This window comes from Amblyomma maculatum, chromosome 10, assembly GCF_055883805.1.
Source record: "Amblyomma maculatum isolate TAMU_Amacu chromosome 10, ASM5588380v1, whole genome shotgun sequence".
Lineage (NCBI taxonomy): Eukaryota > Metazoa > Arthropoda > Arachnida > Ixodida > Ixodidae > Amblyomma > Amblyomma maculatum.
The window spans coordinates 103,922,684-103,936,115 of NC_139353.1; the positions used below are offsets into that span (position 1 = coordinate 103,922,684).

At 45.3% G+C, this 13,432-nt stretch overlaps 2 protein-coding genes across 2 annotated transcripts in view; one reads left to right on the plus strand and one right to left on the minus strand.

Annotated features, from left to right (window-relative positions):
* Nucleotides 1–997: 997 nt before the first annotated feature.
* On the minus strand, nucleotides 998–3,707 carry LOC146177165 (uncharacterized). Its single transcript, XM_084581099.1, has 3 exons — nucleotides 1,667–3,707; nucleotides 1,458–1,593; nucleotides 998–1,320 (listed from the first exon to the last, which is right to left on the minus strand). The coding sequence occupies exons 1-3, from the start codon at nucleotides 1,912–1,914 to the stop codon at nucleotides 1,072–1,074; spliced, it is 633 nt and encodes a 210-aa protein (XP_084437225.1). The 5' UTR covers nucleotides 1,915–3,707; the 3' UTR covers nucleotides 998–1,071.
* Nucleotides 3,708–8,627: 4,920 nt separating this feature from the next.
* The window catches only part of LOC146177166 (protein-cysteine N-palmitoyltransferase HHAT-like), a 53,396-nt gene continuing 48,591 nt past the window's right edge, over nucleotides 8,628–13,432 (plus strand). Inside the window, exon 1 of the mRNA XM_084583107.1 lies at nucleotides 8,628–8,839. Coding sequence (XP_084439233.1) covers nucleotides 8,759–8,839 — 81 coding nt within the window. The 5' untranslated portion in view covers nucleotides 8,628–8,758. The remainder of the gene's footprint in view (nucleotides 8,840–13,432) is intronic.

Below are 13,432 nucleotides of genomic sequence, written 5' to 3' on the forward strand. Positions count from 1 at the left end.
TCACAAACGGAGAACCTTCCTGGAGAGAGGTTTATGGCATAGCCTTAAAAGTCGCTCCACTGTTGCGTTGAGATTCCCGGCCCAGTTCGCTATCAGTGGGCGCAGCAACTTACTCAGGAATATCTTGCAAAGCTCCTCAGTGTGGGCACGGTTGTTTTTTTCGCAGATTAGCTGCGGGTACTGCGTAAAGTGCGGAAGCAATACTGAAATGAACAGTTCACACAGCTTGCTGCTTCGCCGGACCTCTTGAGACTTCATTATCCGGTTAATGAAGACGCACGTAAGCTGACAAAGCTTGATTGCTTCCATTTTGGGGTATACCAAGCCTCCGTTGTCCATGTTTTTCATTAGCCCGTAAAAAGGGTCGGTTGGCTCTGGTTCCTGCAACAGGGTCTTGCACGACTCGCATGTCACCTGAAAACCATCAGAAAATATCACATAAACCAACAACTTGGTATAGTGGTAGACAAATTTGGAGCTTTCTCCCCTTACGGATCCTCGTTAGCATACATGCACGTGCTACCCGCTTATTAAACACATCCCTTAATTACCGCCTCTATCCCTTTCATGCATACTCTTTAGCATACAGTCGGAGGCAATCATATTATGTTAAATATACCACCCTACACAGATATAAAGCCCCGCTTTAACCAAGTCATACGAACGTCCCTGTGTAGTCTCGGTGTAGCGTGCCTGACTCATGATCCAAGGATCCCGGTTTCCATTCCCATCTCACCCTCTCATCTTAATGAAGCTGCAGAGTTCGCAGCTCCTGCCAACTTTATCATGTCATGTGGTCTCGTTGCACCACATATCCCGCCGAACAATCAGGGTCCGGCCACATCACCTGTAAAAAACCTCCTGCCACAGACATTCTCACGGCGTTTTGCCGACAAGGCGGTCGCCATTGTTTCTGCGGATCGGGGCTTTTAACGCTATCGCATTGGCTCCTACTCAGACAATCTCAAGAGTATAAACAAATATTATATGCACAGGTTTCTTTGCTTCCAAGGCCGTTCAGACAAGAGGAAAATTTATAACAATGTGTATGTTTATGTAAAAAAAATCAGTTCATACCTTTTCCTGACATGTTCTCGCAACATAACCATCGAGGAACGCTACTGGTGCCACCTCAAAGTGTTCCTCTGCTTCAGAACACAGCGTTAAAAATCCGAGTTCACTGGCCAGCTCCCTGGTAGCAAATTCAATGGCAGTTGGCAGAGCATATGTTTCAGCATCTGGACTTGTTGCCCTCAGCGCTGCTTTCATTTCAGAAGAAGTGGGTGCATTGCCACTTTTCGCTGCTTGAAGGATGCCAACCTGAAGAAAAAAAAAGAGAGGAATGTGACCTTGCATATTGTACCAGGGAAAGACACGGGGACACAAGAACTGGCCCAAGTGATCACCATGTTAATGTGACCTTGATGAGCACACTTTGAAATATTTTTAAGCAGTACCTTTAGCAGTTTCTCCGCTGTCAAAAGTGCAGTCCTGGCATCCACCCGGTCGTTGCCGCCGTTGAACTGCCGAAGACAGCTAAACAGCGATTCCACAGGGTCACTGTTTAGCCCGCGTGTTAAGACATAGTGGAAGCTGCAATTATGAAATTCATTTGAGTAACCTGTTGCAAACAACGTAAAACTGAGCCGAGAAAAAAAGAACCTACTTTAGGTGGTCAAGAAGATATTCAATCAGTGCCACTGTTGACCGTGTTGTCAGGAGTGTTGCTTCGTAGGTCTCTTTTGTGATTCGCCTCGACCGCCCAGCATTCATTTCGAGGTCTTCCAAGTAACAGATGAAATCTAGCTCCAGCCAGGAGAGTCGTTCATCATCTGTTAAAAAGAATGCTTTCTCATGCGTCCCGCTTGCCTTCACTGCACCGATATCATGTAGGGCATACCATTTCGCAACCATTCACATGAAGTATATTGTAGCCGAGCTGTCTTTGAAGTGGCATGCTTCTGGATGACATTCCGGGTTCTCTTGAAGAAATTGTAGCGTTGCTATTACTGCCGGAGAAAAGATTTGAGTGGCCCTGCAAACTTTCATTTTCTCCAGGTTGTTTGGTTCAACGTGTGCACGAGTAAGGAACCTGACTGGCTTAACCAGTAGCTGTGACTGAATTTCGAAGAGCTTCTTCAAGTAGAGACCACCTTGGATGAGTGCTTCGCCGTCCATCATCTCCCGTTCAAGAAAATTAGTGCGAAGGTTCTTTATGAGGTGATTCGGGTCGAATGACAAGAACAGTGGGTGGTCTTTTCGCAGAGGGTGAGGCACTGCATGAATAAGCGTGCCATCTTCTGAAAGACCTTTGAAAAAAGCAACATTTGTCTGGTGGTTGTCGGTGACGATCCTTACTACACGAAAGCCCACATCTTCCACTGCTTTCATCACTTCCATAGCCATTATAGAAAGCTTGTCGTTCTTGAGGCACCGCGTGAAGAAATAACCAACAGGTATAACATAGGCTGTTGATAGTCCTCGCAAAACTAAGCACAACAAGCGGTTGGCCACTCTGGGCACTGTGCTTGACTCTTCCTCGGGGCCCATATCAACAAGACCAAATATCTTATCCACCTGACGGTCGTATATAACTTTCTGGGCAATAGCCATCTCATCGATGATAAGAGAACAGTACACCTCCTGCACCACACTTAATCCTGCGTGTTCCACACGGAGCCGCTCCTTTATCAGTGAAGTCACACCAACTTCCCCGGCTGATTGTCCTACGTAGTTCTGGAGCGTAGCACGACATGGAAGCTTTAAAAGGCCCTTGCTTCGAACATGCTCATATCCTTTGTTTGAGCAGGCCTTCCACAAAACGCATTCCCGCAGGATGCCTTCACTGTAGGCTGGTCTTTTCTTGCTGAAACTTTGCACTTGGTTGCTGATAAAAAGAGCCGCTTTGTCACCCTTTTCCGCTGCTTCCAATACCTTTTCAAATGCCTGCAAATCTTTGTTGTCTTCGTAGATTTGGAGACGTTCTTTCAATTCATCACGATCCGTTTGTAATTTTTGGAGCTCTTTTCCTTGGCGTGCAACCTTTTTTTCAGTCTGTTTTCCGTTTTCTTCGCCTCTTCCAACACATGCAAAATATCCAGTGTAGTTTGGCAGGCTTGATCAACCGGAAAACTACATTCCGCGTATGTCTCTACGGCATCCTGTGAAGAAAGGGCATCTGCAGCGTGGCTAGGAGAGTGCAGATGAATTTCACTATCGTGAAGGTTTTCTCCTGAGCCTCCACGCTCATCATCGTCTATCCCAACTACTATGCCGTCAGTAGAGCTTATTCGACGGCGTTTTCTAGACTGGACATTGTCCTTTTGCATGTACTGGGGATATCTATGAAACACAGTCGGGACTGCAGTGGGAAGCAGGAGCCTCACCTTGGTATTCTTTTTGTAGTCATTCTCTGTGAAATGTAAGGAACATACCAGAGACCTGTCGCTAGGCGCCCACTTGCTGCTTTTTCCCGCTTGTCCTTGGCGGGAGATATTCTTGAGCCACGCTTCCCTACGCTGGAGGTCGCATGGGAACTCATGATACCTCACGGTAGGGTATTTTCTCGCGTTTGTGTCGCAGAGCGGCACACAGCAGTTTCGCGGCATTGCGCCGCACGCGTGAGACTGACCACCGCACGTGCGCACAGCAAAAAGCACGAAGCGAGCCCAGCACACAACGTAAACGCGTCCCGTCTAGACGTGAACAAGCTCACACACGCGCACACAATAAAACTTGAGTTGATTTACGCCGACCTGAGGCGAACGCGTCCAGAGACGAACAAAACCGCGCGCCCCGAGCCCGCAATCCCGACGGTGACGTGTCCTTGAACAGTGGCGCCCTCAGCAGAAACAGCGGGCGCAACTGTAAACTCCCCAAGGACACGCTCGCCCATTGACGGCGGCGCGAAGCAGCAGGCCGCACCTGCGCTTCCATCGAGCGGCCGTGCCTATACTCAGCGGAGTGGTACCGTCTTATCTTCTAATGATACTCCCGTAGGTGTCCCATGAACATATCAGGCACGTGCCTTGCTGGAAAGAATCACGCAAAGTCGCCACAACCTAGCTGCGACAAAACAGTGGACTATGCTTGATCATCTGCTCGTTAATTCGCAAAGGATCATCAGCGCGTGCGGTTGATGAGTTGTCTGATGCTTAGCAAATAGCGCGAACGGCTGCTGAGTTGTCCGATGTTTAGCAAGGAAGCCGCTACCCATACCTTTGCGCAAAAAAAATGAGACACGTAATAACAACCATATGCCGAGGCTTGAATATTCAGAAATTATAGGAACTACAGTCAGAAGTTCAAGCCTTACTTCCTTTTTCTTCCTTCAATATACGCGGTTCTATAGAACGGTGACTGCCACGACCCTATTATGCGAGGAAATGGAAGGAACCGCGTCATGGTTCAGCCATGCTTTTTTGACAAAGCGCTGTAGAAATCGCATTAGGAACAACCTGCACGTTGTCACAGCCACGAAAATCCTTCGAGTAGAATGTCTTCTTTAGAGGGCTTGAATTCATCTCTCTTCTCAGCAGCGTGCCATTGCGCCTCGAGCGTTTGACATTGCAAGAAACGATGGAAGATGGTCTCATAGCTCCCACAGCTGCTCGTGCGTTCGAGCACATGCAGAACATTGTTGTTTCGGGCACAACACTAAGTTGACATGTTTTGTGCGTTCACAATGCACATAAGACGAAGAAGAGGGCATGCCGAAAGCTTCCTCAGGTGGTTCTAAATGCCTCCGGTTCTTAGGTGACGTCACAACAGACGCAGAAGCAAGGTGTCTCTCCCTGCTTTTCTCCTCTGTAGCAGTCGCGAGAAGCGCGGGAGATTTGAATTGCGCGTTTTCTGTCGGCGACTGCGCAGATGTGTTATGCAGAATCGAAAAAATAATTTCACAGATATGATCAACAAATAATCTACTTCTCGTAAGGCAAACTACGTCCGTAAAACATCTGCCCATTAAACAAAGCCTTCATCAGTTGAGACTTTGGTTTAAGAAGTATCTACAAGGGAATGTGAAGCGGCTGCAACGGGATCTAAAGAGTTAGCAATACTACAAACGAAAGGACACTTTACAACCTGTCCCGTAATTTGAAATTAAAATGATTCAAGAAAACTATATCCAATATTTCTTATTGCAAGTCGATTACTGAAGATTGCAGTGCAGTATTAACGCGGAAGAAACGAAAAAAATGCAAGCACAAGTGTTCACTAACATCTCTCTTTTATTATCCTGAATCAGATAAATAGGCGATAGGCCCAAACCTACCAAAACGATGAATTACTCTATTAAATCACGCATCCATGCAGAATTATCGCCATATTCTCCCGTTCCTCCAGACTATCATATAATCATTGGTCTACAGAAATGACACTTATCCTTCGCTAAGGCGTGTGGAGGGTTGCTGTCACATTTCTCCGCGAATTTCGAGATCCCCAAAGCCTGTACTATCACCCTTATGGTAGTTTCCCGACACTTGCGAAGGATAGCTGTATATTTTTCAAGGTCAGGGATGCAGCCCTCGCAGAGGCTAAAATATAAGGAAAGTGACCCTGAATTTGGATTCCTTAGATTTCTTTTCCGTTCTTTCAAACTTGTGTTCAGGCACCTCCATGTTTCGCCTACGTAGATGTTTTGTTGTTTTGGAACTAGCGGCAAAATAACCTGGCTCAAGGCAGTAAAATACTGTTTTTATTCAGCGCTTGTGTCTGCATTCTTTTGGTATCGTCGGTGCTATATTCTGCTCTGCAATCTCCAGTATGCAGAAGCAAGTAACTAGAAAGTCACTTTCTCTAACAAAATCGATTCTGCTGAATCTCGTGCTTGTGATTTGCCTTCTTAAATTGCTCCTTAACTGCACATAATTTCAAGTAAAGAAAGGAACCTAAATCCATTCTACTCAGACATGCAACGTGTGCGCCACAAAGAATAATTATGTCACCATGTTTAAGTTGATGTTCAATCAGCCTATCCCTTCAGACCAGCGCTGAAAATCTTGGTTGCCACACAGACCTCATGTTTCAAATTTCGTGCTAGTGACATGCAAGCTCAATTTTTAACGCGTGAACGTTAGAACGCCATGTAGAAAAAATTGTCTGTCGCTGGCTAGCAGACCGTTTGAAGCATCACAGCCTCAAATGATTATGACAGTGCCTCTGGAAGATGATAGATGGTAGGTGCCACAGCCGGTCTCTGCTTGATTGGCAAGATATGTGACACTACCAGACCACATGAAATGGACTCTCCGTGTGGCTGTGTTATCTCCAGATGCTCTTTTGAGGTGGAAGGACAAGTTGGCAATAGAACGCCGGTACCTTAGCCATCAGGTCAGACACGTTCATCCTAGGAAACGAAGACAGCTCGAACAGCTCGATTGAAGCTGGCGTTTATATCTTTGACAAGAGAACCTTCACGTAGTATGGTCTTTTAGGCCGATGTGCTCCCGACTTTGAGAAAAGAGAGGCAAAATCTAAAGAAATAGTAATCAATGGAGTAGCGTGTAATCGAACCACAGTCCGTAAGGGTAACAACAGAGTGGAATCGTTACTGTAGCCGGACCATCTATTAAAGACGAGGCTTACATGGCACAAAATCCTGTGGAACTCCAGGGGACCTGCTTCAACCCAGCGAATAAACTTTATACAGATCTCCTTCCCACCTCTAACAAACCCTCAAAGATGTCTGGTTCATTAGTGTCCACATCATGATTATAAGGCTGCGTCTCTCATTTAATTACATGGAATAACATAATAGTTAAAAATAAATATGCAGATGACTAAGGTAATGTTCAGCAGCCTCGGAAAGGAACCGCAGTTTACGTCAGGTAGCGGAGCACTGAAAGTAGTAGGCGAATATTTCTACTTAGTACAGGCAGTAACTGCAGATCTGGACCATGAAAAGGAAATAGCAAGAAGAATAAGATTGGGATGGAGCGCATTTGGCAAGCACTCTCAGAATATGACTAGCAGCTTACCGGTATTTGGTCAAGAGGAAATTATACAGCAGTTGTATCTGACCTGTAGTCACCTATGGGGCAGAAACGTGGAGGCTAACTAAAAGAGCTCTACTTAAGTTGAGGACAACGCAGAATGCTATGGAACGAAAAATGGTAGGGGTAACATTAGGAAATAGCAAGCTTGCAAAGTGGGTCAGAGTAATAACTCAAGTTACTGAAATTCTAGTGGAAATCAAGAAGAAATGTGCATGGGCAGGAGATGTAGTGCGAAGAAAGGACAACCGATGGTCGCTTAGGGTAACAAACTAGATTCCAAGGGAAGGAAAGCGTAGCAGAGGCCGGCAGAAAGCTTGGTGGGCGGACGAGGCTATGAAGTTCGCAGGGGTCAAGGGGATGCAGTCAGCACAGGACCGGATAAATGGAGGAATATGGGAGAGGCCTTCGCCCTGCAGTAGGTATAGTCAGGCTGATTATGATGATGATGATAACATAATCGCGTATGATGCTGTACAAGCAGGGCGCTCAGGCGCTGGGGCCATGCGCATCTCAATGAGCGCCTGTGATTTTTTTTCTCACTTTACCAGTCTAGCTGCCGTTTGGGGGACATCCATATAGTAGTGCTAAAATAGAATATCATGCCGGTACGGAGCAACATATTTGCTGCACTAAGCGTCCCTAAGGGACGTATTCATACGACTTCACGGACCGGTTTTCTTGCGAACCTGAGGTCATGTTAGTGATATCATAACAGCGGTGGCTAGCAGCATGGTAAACGTACGTGCGTGTGTGTATCACTTATTACTACTATGCGAAATCTGCACCTTTACGGCAATCTATATGTGGTAGCGGGTAATTACTTCTGGACATTTTTTCTTTCAAGCACGGCCAGGAGGTAAATCACGGAGCTCAATTGGAACATCACATGACGCCATATTTGCGAGCTGAAAGTATCCACGGTCCGCCGTTTGAATTCACCTGTAAGGAGCATGCATGTCTTGTAGAGCGTTTGCACGGTTTCATGCGCACATACAAAATTCGTGAAGGACAACATGAACAGCTAGATGACTTTAGTCTTGGAGCTCTAAATTCGGCGGTAAACGCCATATACCTGTAAACTTCTATGCTCCAATACATGGAATTTGTTTTCCCGTACTAAGCCAGTCATGCGGATTATTTCCTAGTCTAAACTTTAGGACAAAATAGAGAAAACATTCGTGTGGTGAACGTTATATATAATTATTTACAACTCCTACAACGTTGACATCTTCGCTCCAGTATATACTACCTTCAGTCCTGTACCAAGACGCCCATAGCAGATTTTTTAGACAGCATTGGGACTAAGTATAAAAAATGTCAGGCTGATGAATTTTTAAGTTGGTTTATTGCTAGCAAACTAAATTCGAGATATCCTTCTTGTGAAGACTCATATGTGTTTATTTTCGTAGGTCTTATGTGTTTACTCTGATTTTTATTTAATTGTTTCATTTAATTAGTTTGCAACAACAGCAAATGTTTACAATTTTCTATTTAAAAACGTCAGTGTCAACCAGTGCTTGTTACAAGGCACCAATGGGAAGCACGTGGTGCTTAAAAGTTGCTATTCATCCAAATAATTCTAAAATTTCCTTTCGCGCAAAATAAAATTTATTAACTCTGTATTCGATCACTTCTGTTGCACTCAGCTGCTGCCCCACTACCACGCCGCCTTCTCGGTGGCCTTCGTGTCACTAAAGTTGACCTGGTTCAGCGCCGCCTGCTATCTCGCCCAGCACGCCGTGTTCTTCGCACTCGCCTGGATGAAGGTTCCTGCACTCTGCTACGGAGTGGCGTTAATTCTGGTGTCACTGTACGATTTATTTCAGCTGGACCTGCTTAACGTAAGTTATTCGATAAATGATCATGCATGTGGCTCCCATGCTGTTATTTAAGACGCGGCAAAGTTCGCGTGTGGATTTTGTTCGAACATCTTGCCTCGCCTTTTGAGGATTTCAGTTTGATGGACAATTTTGCCCATAGTTTTAGTCTGGTTAAACAGATGTTTAAAACGTTTCTTCCAGTTCCAATTTTTAACTGTATTTTCCTCGTACCACTTAGGTTCTAGTTATAAGTGGAACTCTTTAAATGTTCGACATATGAAGCAAAGTATTTCTTTTGAAACATATGGGGAACAGGGTTGGGGATGCAGTGTCTCAAGAAATGATAGCCAACAGCTGCTAGGCCAAAATGTATGTGATGAAATTTATTATCTCTACAGTTGTATGGCAGATCGATATTTCTCGAAAATAGAGCTCTTGATGTTTCACTCACACGGCTAGGCCAAATCGGCATCTTTGAAAAATTCGAGGACATTTTGGCGACTAAACTGATGAACGACGAAAGCTTGAGTGCTGCATTCTGCTACGCAATTTTACCGTTTGCGAGGCATAATTAGTATTTATTAGATAATTATGCAACTGTCACTGGTTAGTAAGTACAAATTATCAAATCATTATTTAGTAATTATTCAGTCAGACATTTATTAATTAGTCATTATTTATTAAGTGGGCATTGAAAGCCATATTGCCGTTTAAGGCGGCATTATTGATCAATAATGAAAATAAATTTTTATTTACCCAATTGTCGCTAATTAGTAATGTCATTATTCAGCAGTAATTAGTTAACAATTAGTTAGTGAACAATCATTAATTGGTTCTTGCTCGCCATATGGAAGTATAAGGTGGCATTAGTTATTAAGAAATGATTGGGCAACTGACAATAAACAATGATTGATGTCATAAATTAGTATTTACGTGATTATGACCTAGTTGTAATTATAATTATTAGGAATTAGCACTTACTTAGTATTTATGCTAAGAAATCATTTAAATAATAAGCATTAATTATTATTTAAGCATTCATTGCCATATGGCTTTACAAGGCACGCATTCGGGCATACTGTAGTCCGTAGTGCGAGGCATTAATAAATAATTAGCTCACTAGCAACCCACTCTTTAGTAATTAGTAAATGATTAGTAATCAGTATTCAGTAAATATGAAATTATTTGTGATTTATTGCGCCGCTACCACTAATGAGTAATTATTAACTAGTCAATAATTAGTACTTAATAATTGATGGGCATATGGCTATATAAGGCACGCATTCACGCATACTGTGGTGGGGCTCTGTGATTGGTCGATACCTCCATGACGTCATCTCGTCTCGACCAAACAGAGCCCTCGCAAAAGCGTGACACTTTCACTGACGACAACGATAAGGCTAAAAGGATTTCGTCTTATACACATTGTGACGAGAGCGCATGCTTTCCGCGGCGTAGCACAATCCACCTTTTGCAGAAACGTGGCGCCATCATTACAGAAGGCACTAACACGAGGCCTAGCAGACGGTCATAGCAGCACCTCGTGAATGTGCCTCTTACGCAAACAGTGCGGAGCAAGGCCATAGAGACTGGCTTCATGATGTGCTGCTAGCGTTTTGAGCATGCGCGGATCAATCGAGCAAAAGGAGGATTGTAAGCCGTTGAAAATGAAGCGCTGAAAATACTAACTTCGTTTTTAGAAGTACAGAGGGAAAAATGCATGTCTAGAACGACCGAACTGCGTGCTCCGGGCCGCTCGGAGCTACGTGCGCGACATCTAGCGATAACGCCTGGTTCGAGACGGGCGGAGTGTCAGCATGCGCGGCCAAGCTGATAACACTGTCTGTCTTTTCGGGGCTCGCAGGCTGCTGCGGCTTTACCTTCTGCTTCAGTCGTCTGCGAAAGCGCATACGCGGCGGAGCGCACGCCACTGGCTTCTCTTTTTTTTTTTTTTACTTTCTTCTTGTGCACTATCAAAGCTCTGGCAGGGAGCATTTCACCGCATCATTCACGCGCCGGTGTACTGCATCGTCATCCTAGTCGCGAGCCTTATATCAGTGATCGAGGTTTGGCAGGCTGCATTTGCCGGCAAATAATGCCAAAATCGGCATGCTATTACTGAAAGCATACTAGGACCTTAAGTGTGGCGTATACACAAGATCAGATATGCGATAACCTGAATAAAGTTTTCATCCCTACAAGTGAACAGACGAGATGCGTAAAGGCATCGACGATGGCGCCGCGACTCACAGTATACCAAAGGAAAGCCATCACAGAGATGGGCCGGACAATAACCAAAAGAGCTATAGCTCAAGCTACTGGACGCCCTTTAGCCACAGTCAGCAGAGTACTGCAGGCATTCCACAAAGAAGGCCGACTTAAGGATGCTGCGCGCGGCCGGCCACCAAGAGCGACGACGGAAGAAGAAGACAGGCTTGTTGTCGCAGGAGCAGCAGATGATCCGTACCTCAGCGCCAGGGAGCTTCGTGACATGTTCGCTTTGAACGCATCCACTCAGACAATCAGGCGCAGGCTTCATGCAGCAGGTGTGAAAAGTAGAATAGCTGCGCAGAAAACACAACTGAGACAAGCGGATCGGGACACGCGCCTGGAATTCGCGTCTGTGGTGGAAGACTGGACCCCAGACAATTGGAGAGCAGTCGTCTTCAGCGACGAAGCCACTTTTTGCACGCGCTGGGACCAGCAGAAGCGGGTGTGGCGGCCGGAAAAAGCACGGTAGGACTGTAGTCTGTTTCAATGTGCTCGCACGTCTGAGAATATACCCGGAGTTTTCTTCTAGGCTCTCAAATTTATATTTTAAAACCAGTGAGGTGAGTGCAGTCTGAGTTGTTAAACTGTATAGCACGGTGGGCATTATGTAGGCAATAGAGATGAAACACGCATAAAGAACTTAAATTAGTATATTTTATTTTCGGCTTCAGGGCGAAACAGTAAATCTCAAAATTAAAGGTCGTGAATGCATAATGCGAGCTCAGTTCTTACGTTTTCGGAATCGGCAATGTTTTTTGAAGTATAGAACATCAAAATCACACTTTTAAATGTTCGTTAGGTTACCTTTTCTGCATGGCACACCCACAAAATTGTATCCTTAAGCTAAGATGTGGGGAATTTTAAAACAGCATGTGTATTTTATCATATAAAAGATGTATGATTGATTTCGGGTATTATACTGTGCGCTGCGACGCCATATTAAAAATCTACAATGCTGGAAAGCCAGCTTAACGAGCTCGCGAACGGACATTTTGACGCTCCATATTTTGAACCATAATGGGCTTCAATCTCTTTAATGCGTTGCACTCTCGTCGTTCCCAGTCCTTCACTGCTACCACATCAGGTATCATTAGCTCTGATGGCAATTTGATTCTTCTAAGAAAACCTGATTTCCCTACCACCATGCAGGGACGAAGAAAAATACATTTGGAATGTGCGCAGCAGCGGCCGTGTTTCAGTCAGCGTGTGGGGAGCCATCAGCTACGATGGACTAGGACCCCTGTACCGCATTCCTGGGCGTATGACTGCAGAAGTCTACGCGGAGGTGGCAGAAACGGTCCTCTTGCCTTATGTGCTTGATGGGCCGTTTCCGGATGGGCTCTATCACTTTCAACAAGATGGAGCTTCTGTGCACTCAGCCAAGACTCTCCGAGACCTTTTTGAAAGGCTTGGCGTTATGACCCTTCCATGGCCTGCAAGAAGCCCTGACCTTAACATTATAGAAAACGTGTGGGGACTGATGAAGAAAAGCCTATCCAAGAAATCGGGACTCTCCAATTGCAATCCGGACGGGCTATGGGAAGCCATTGAAAATGAGTGGGGACACCTCCGCAATGACCGCGCTCTCGTCGACTCCCTCTACGAGTCACTGCCGAAGAGGATTGAGATCCTAAAGAAATCTGGGGGAGCCCCTATTCGTACTAGTTTGTCCTCTCCATCCCCTAATAAACAGTAAACTTGTGGAAAAAATAAAAGAACGTGAAATGAGAAGCCGGCAATCTGTTTTCTTTAATGACCAAAGAAGAACAGTGAAATAAAGACATACCCGTCGCTTACACTTACTTCGCGGCACCTTTAATACTAATTTGCCTTCCTGCAATTGCCGAAGAACGAAAACTGCCAAACCTCGATCACTGATATAAGGCTCGCGGCTAGAGTGACGATGCAGTACACCGGCGCGTGAATGATGCGGTGAAATGCTCCCTGCCAGAGCTTTGATAGTGCACAAAATAAAAGTAAAAAAAAAGAGAAGCCAGTGGCGTGCTCTCCGCCGCGTATGCGCTTTCGCAGACTGGCAGCGCACATCAGCGCTTCTGACGACTGAAGCAGAAGGTAAAGCCGCGGCGTTACCAGGCGTTACAGCTAGATGTCGCGCACGTGGCTCCGAGCGGCCCGGAGCACTCAGTTCGGTCGTTCTAGACATGCATTTTGCCCTCTGTACTCTTCGAAGAGCCTTACCCACTGAGAACACTTGTGAGCTAAATTACACATTCAATGGTCTGGTGCCCTAGGGTGGCCACCTCTTCGTTCATCGTGTGCGTTTCCTTAACTGTCCTTAGCCTTTGCCAAATATAAAAGACCAATGGCATGTTATAACGCCCC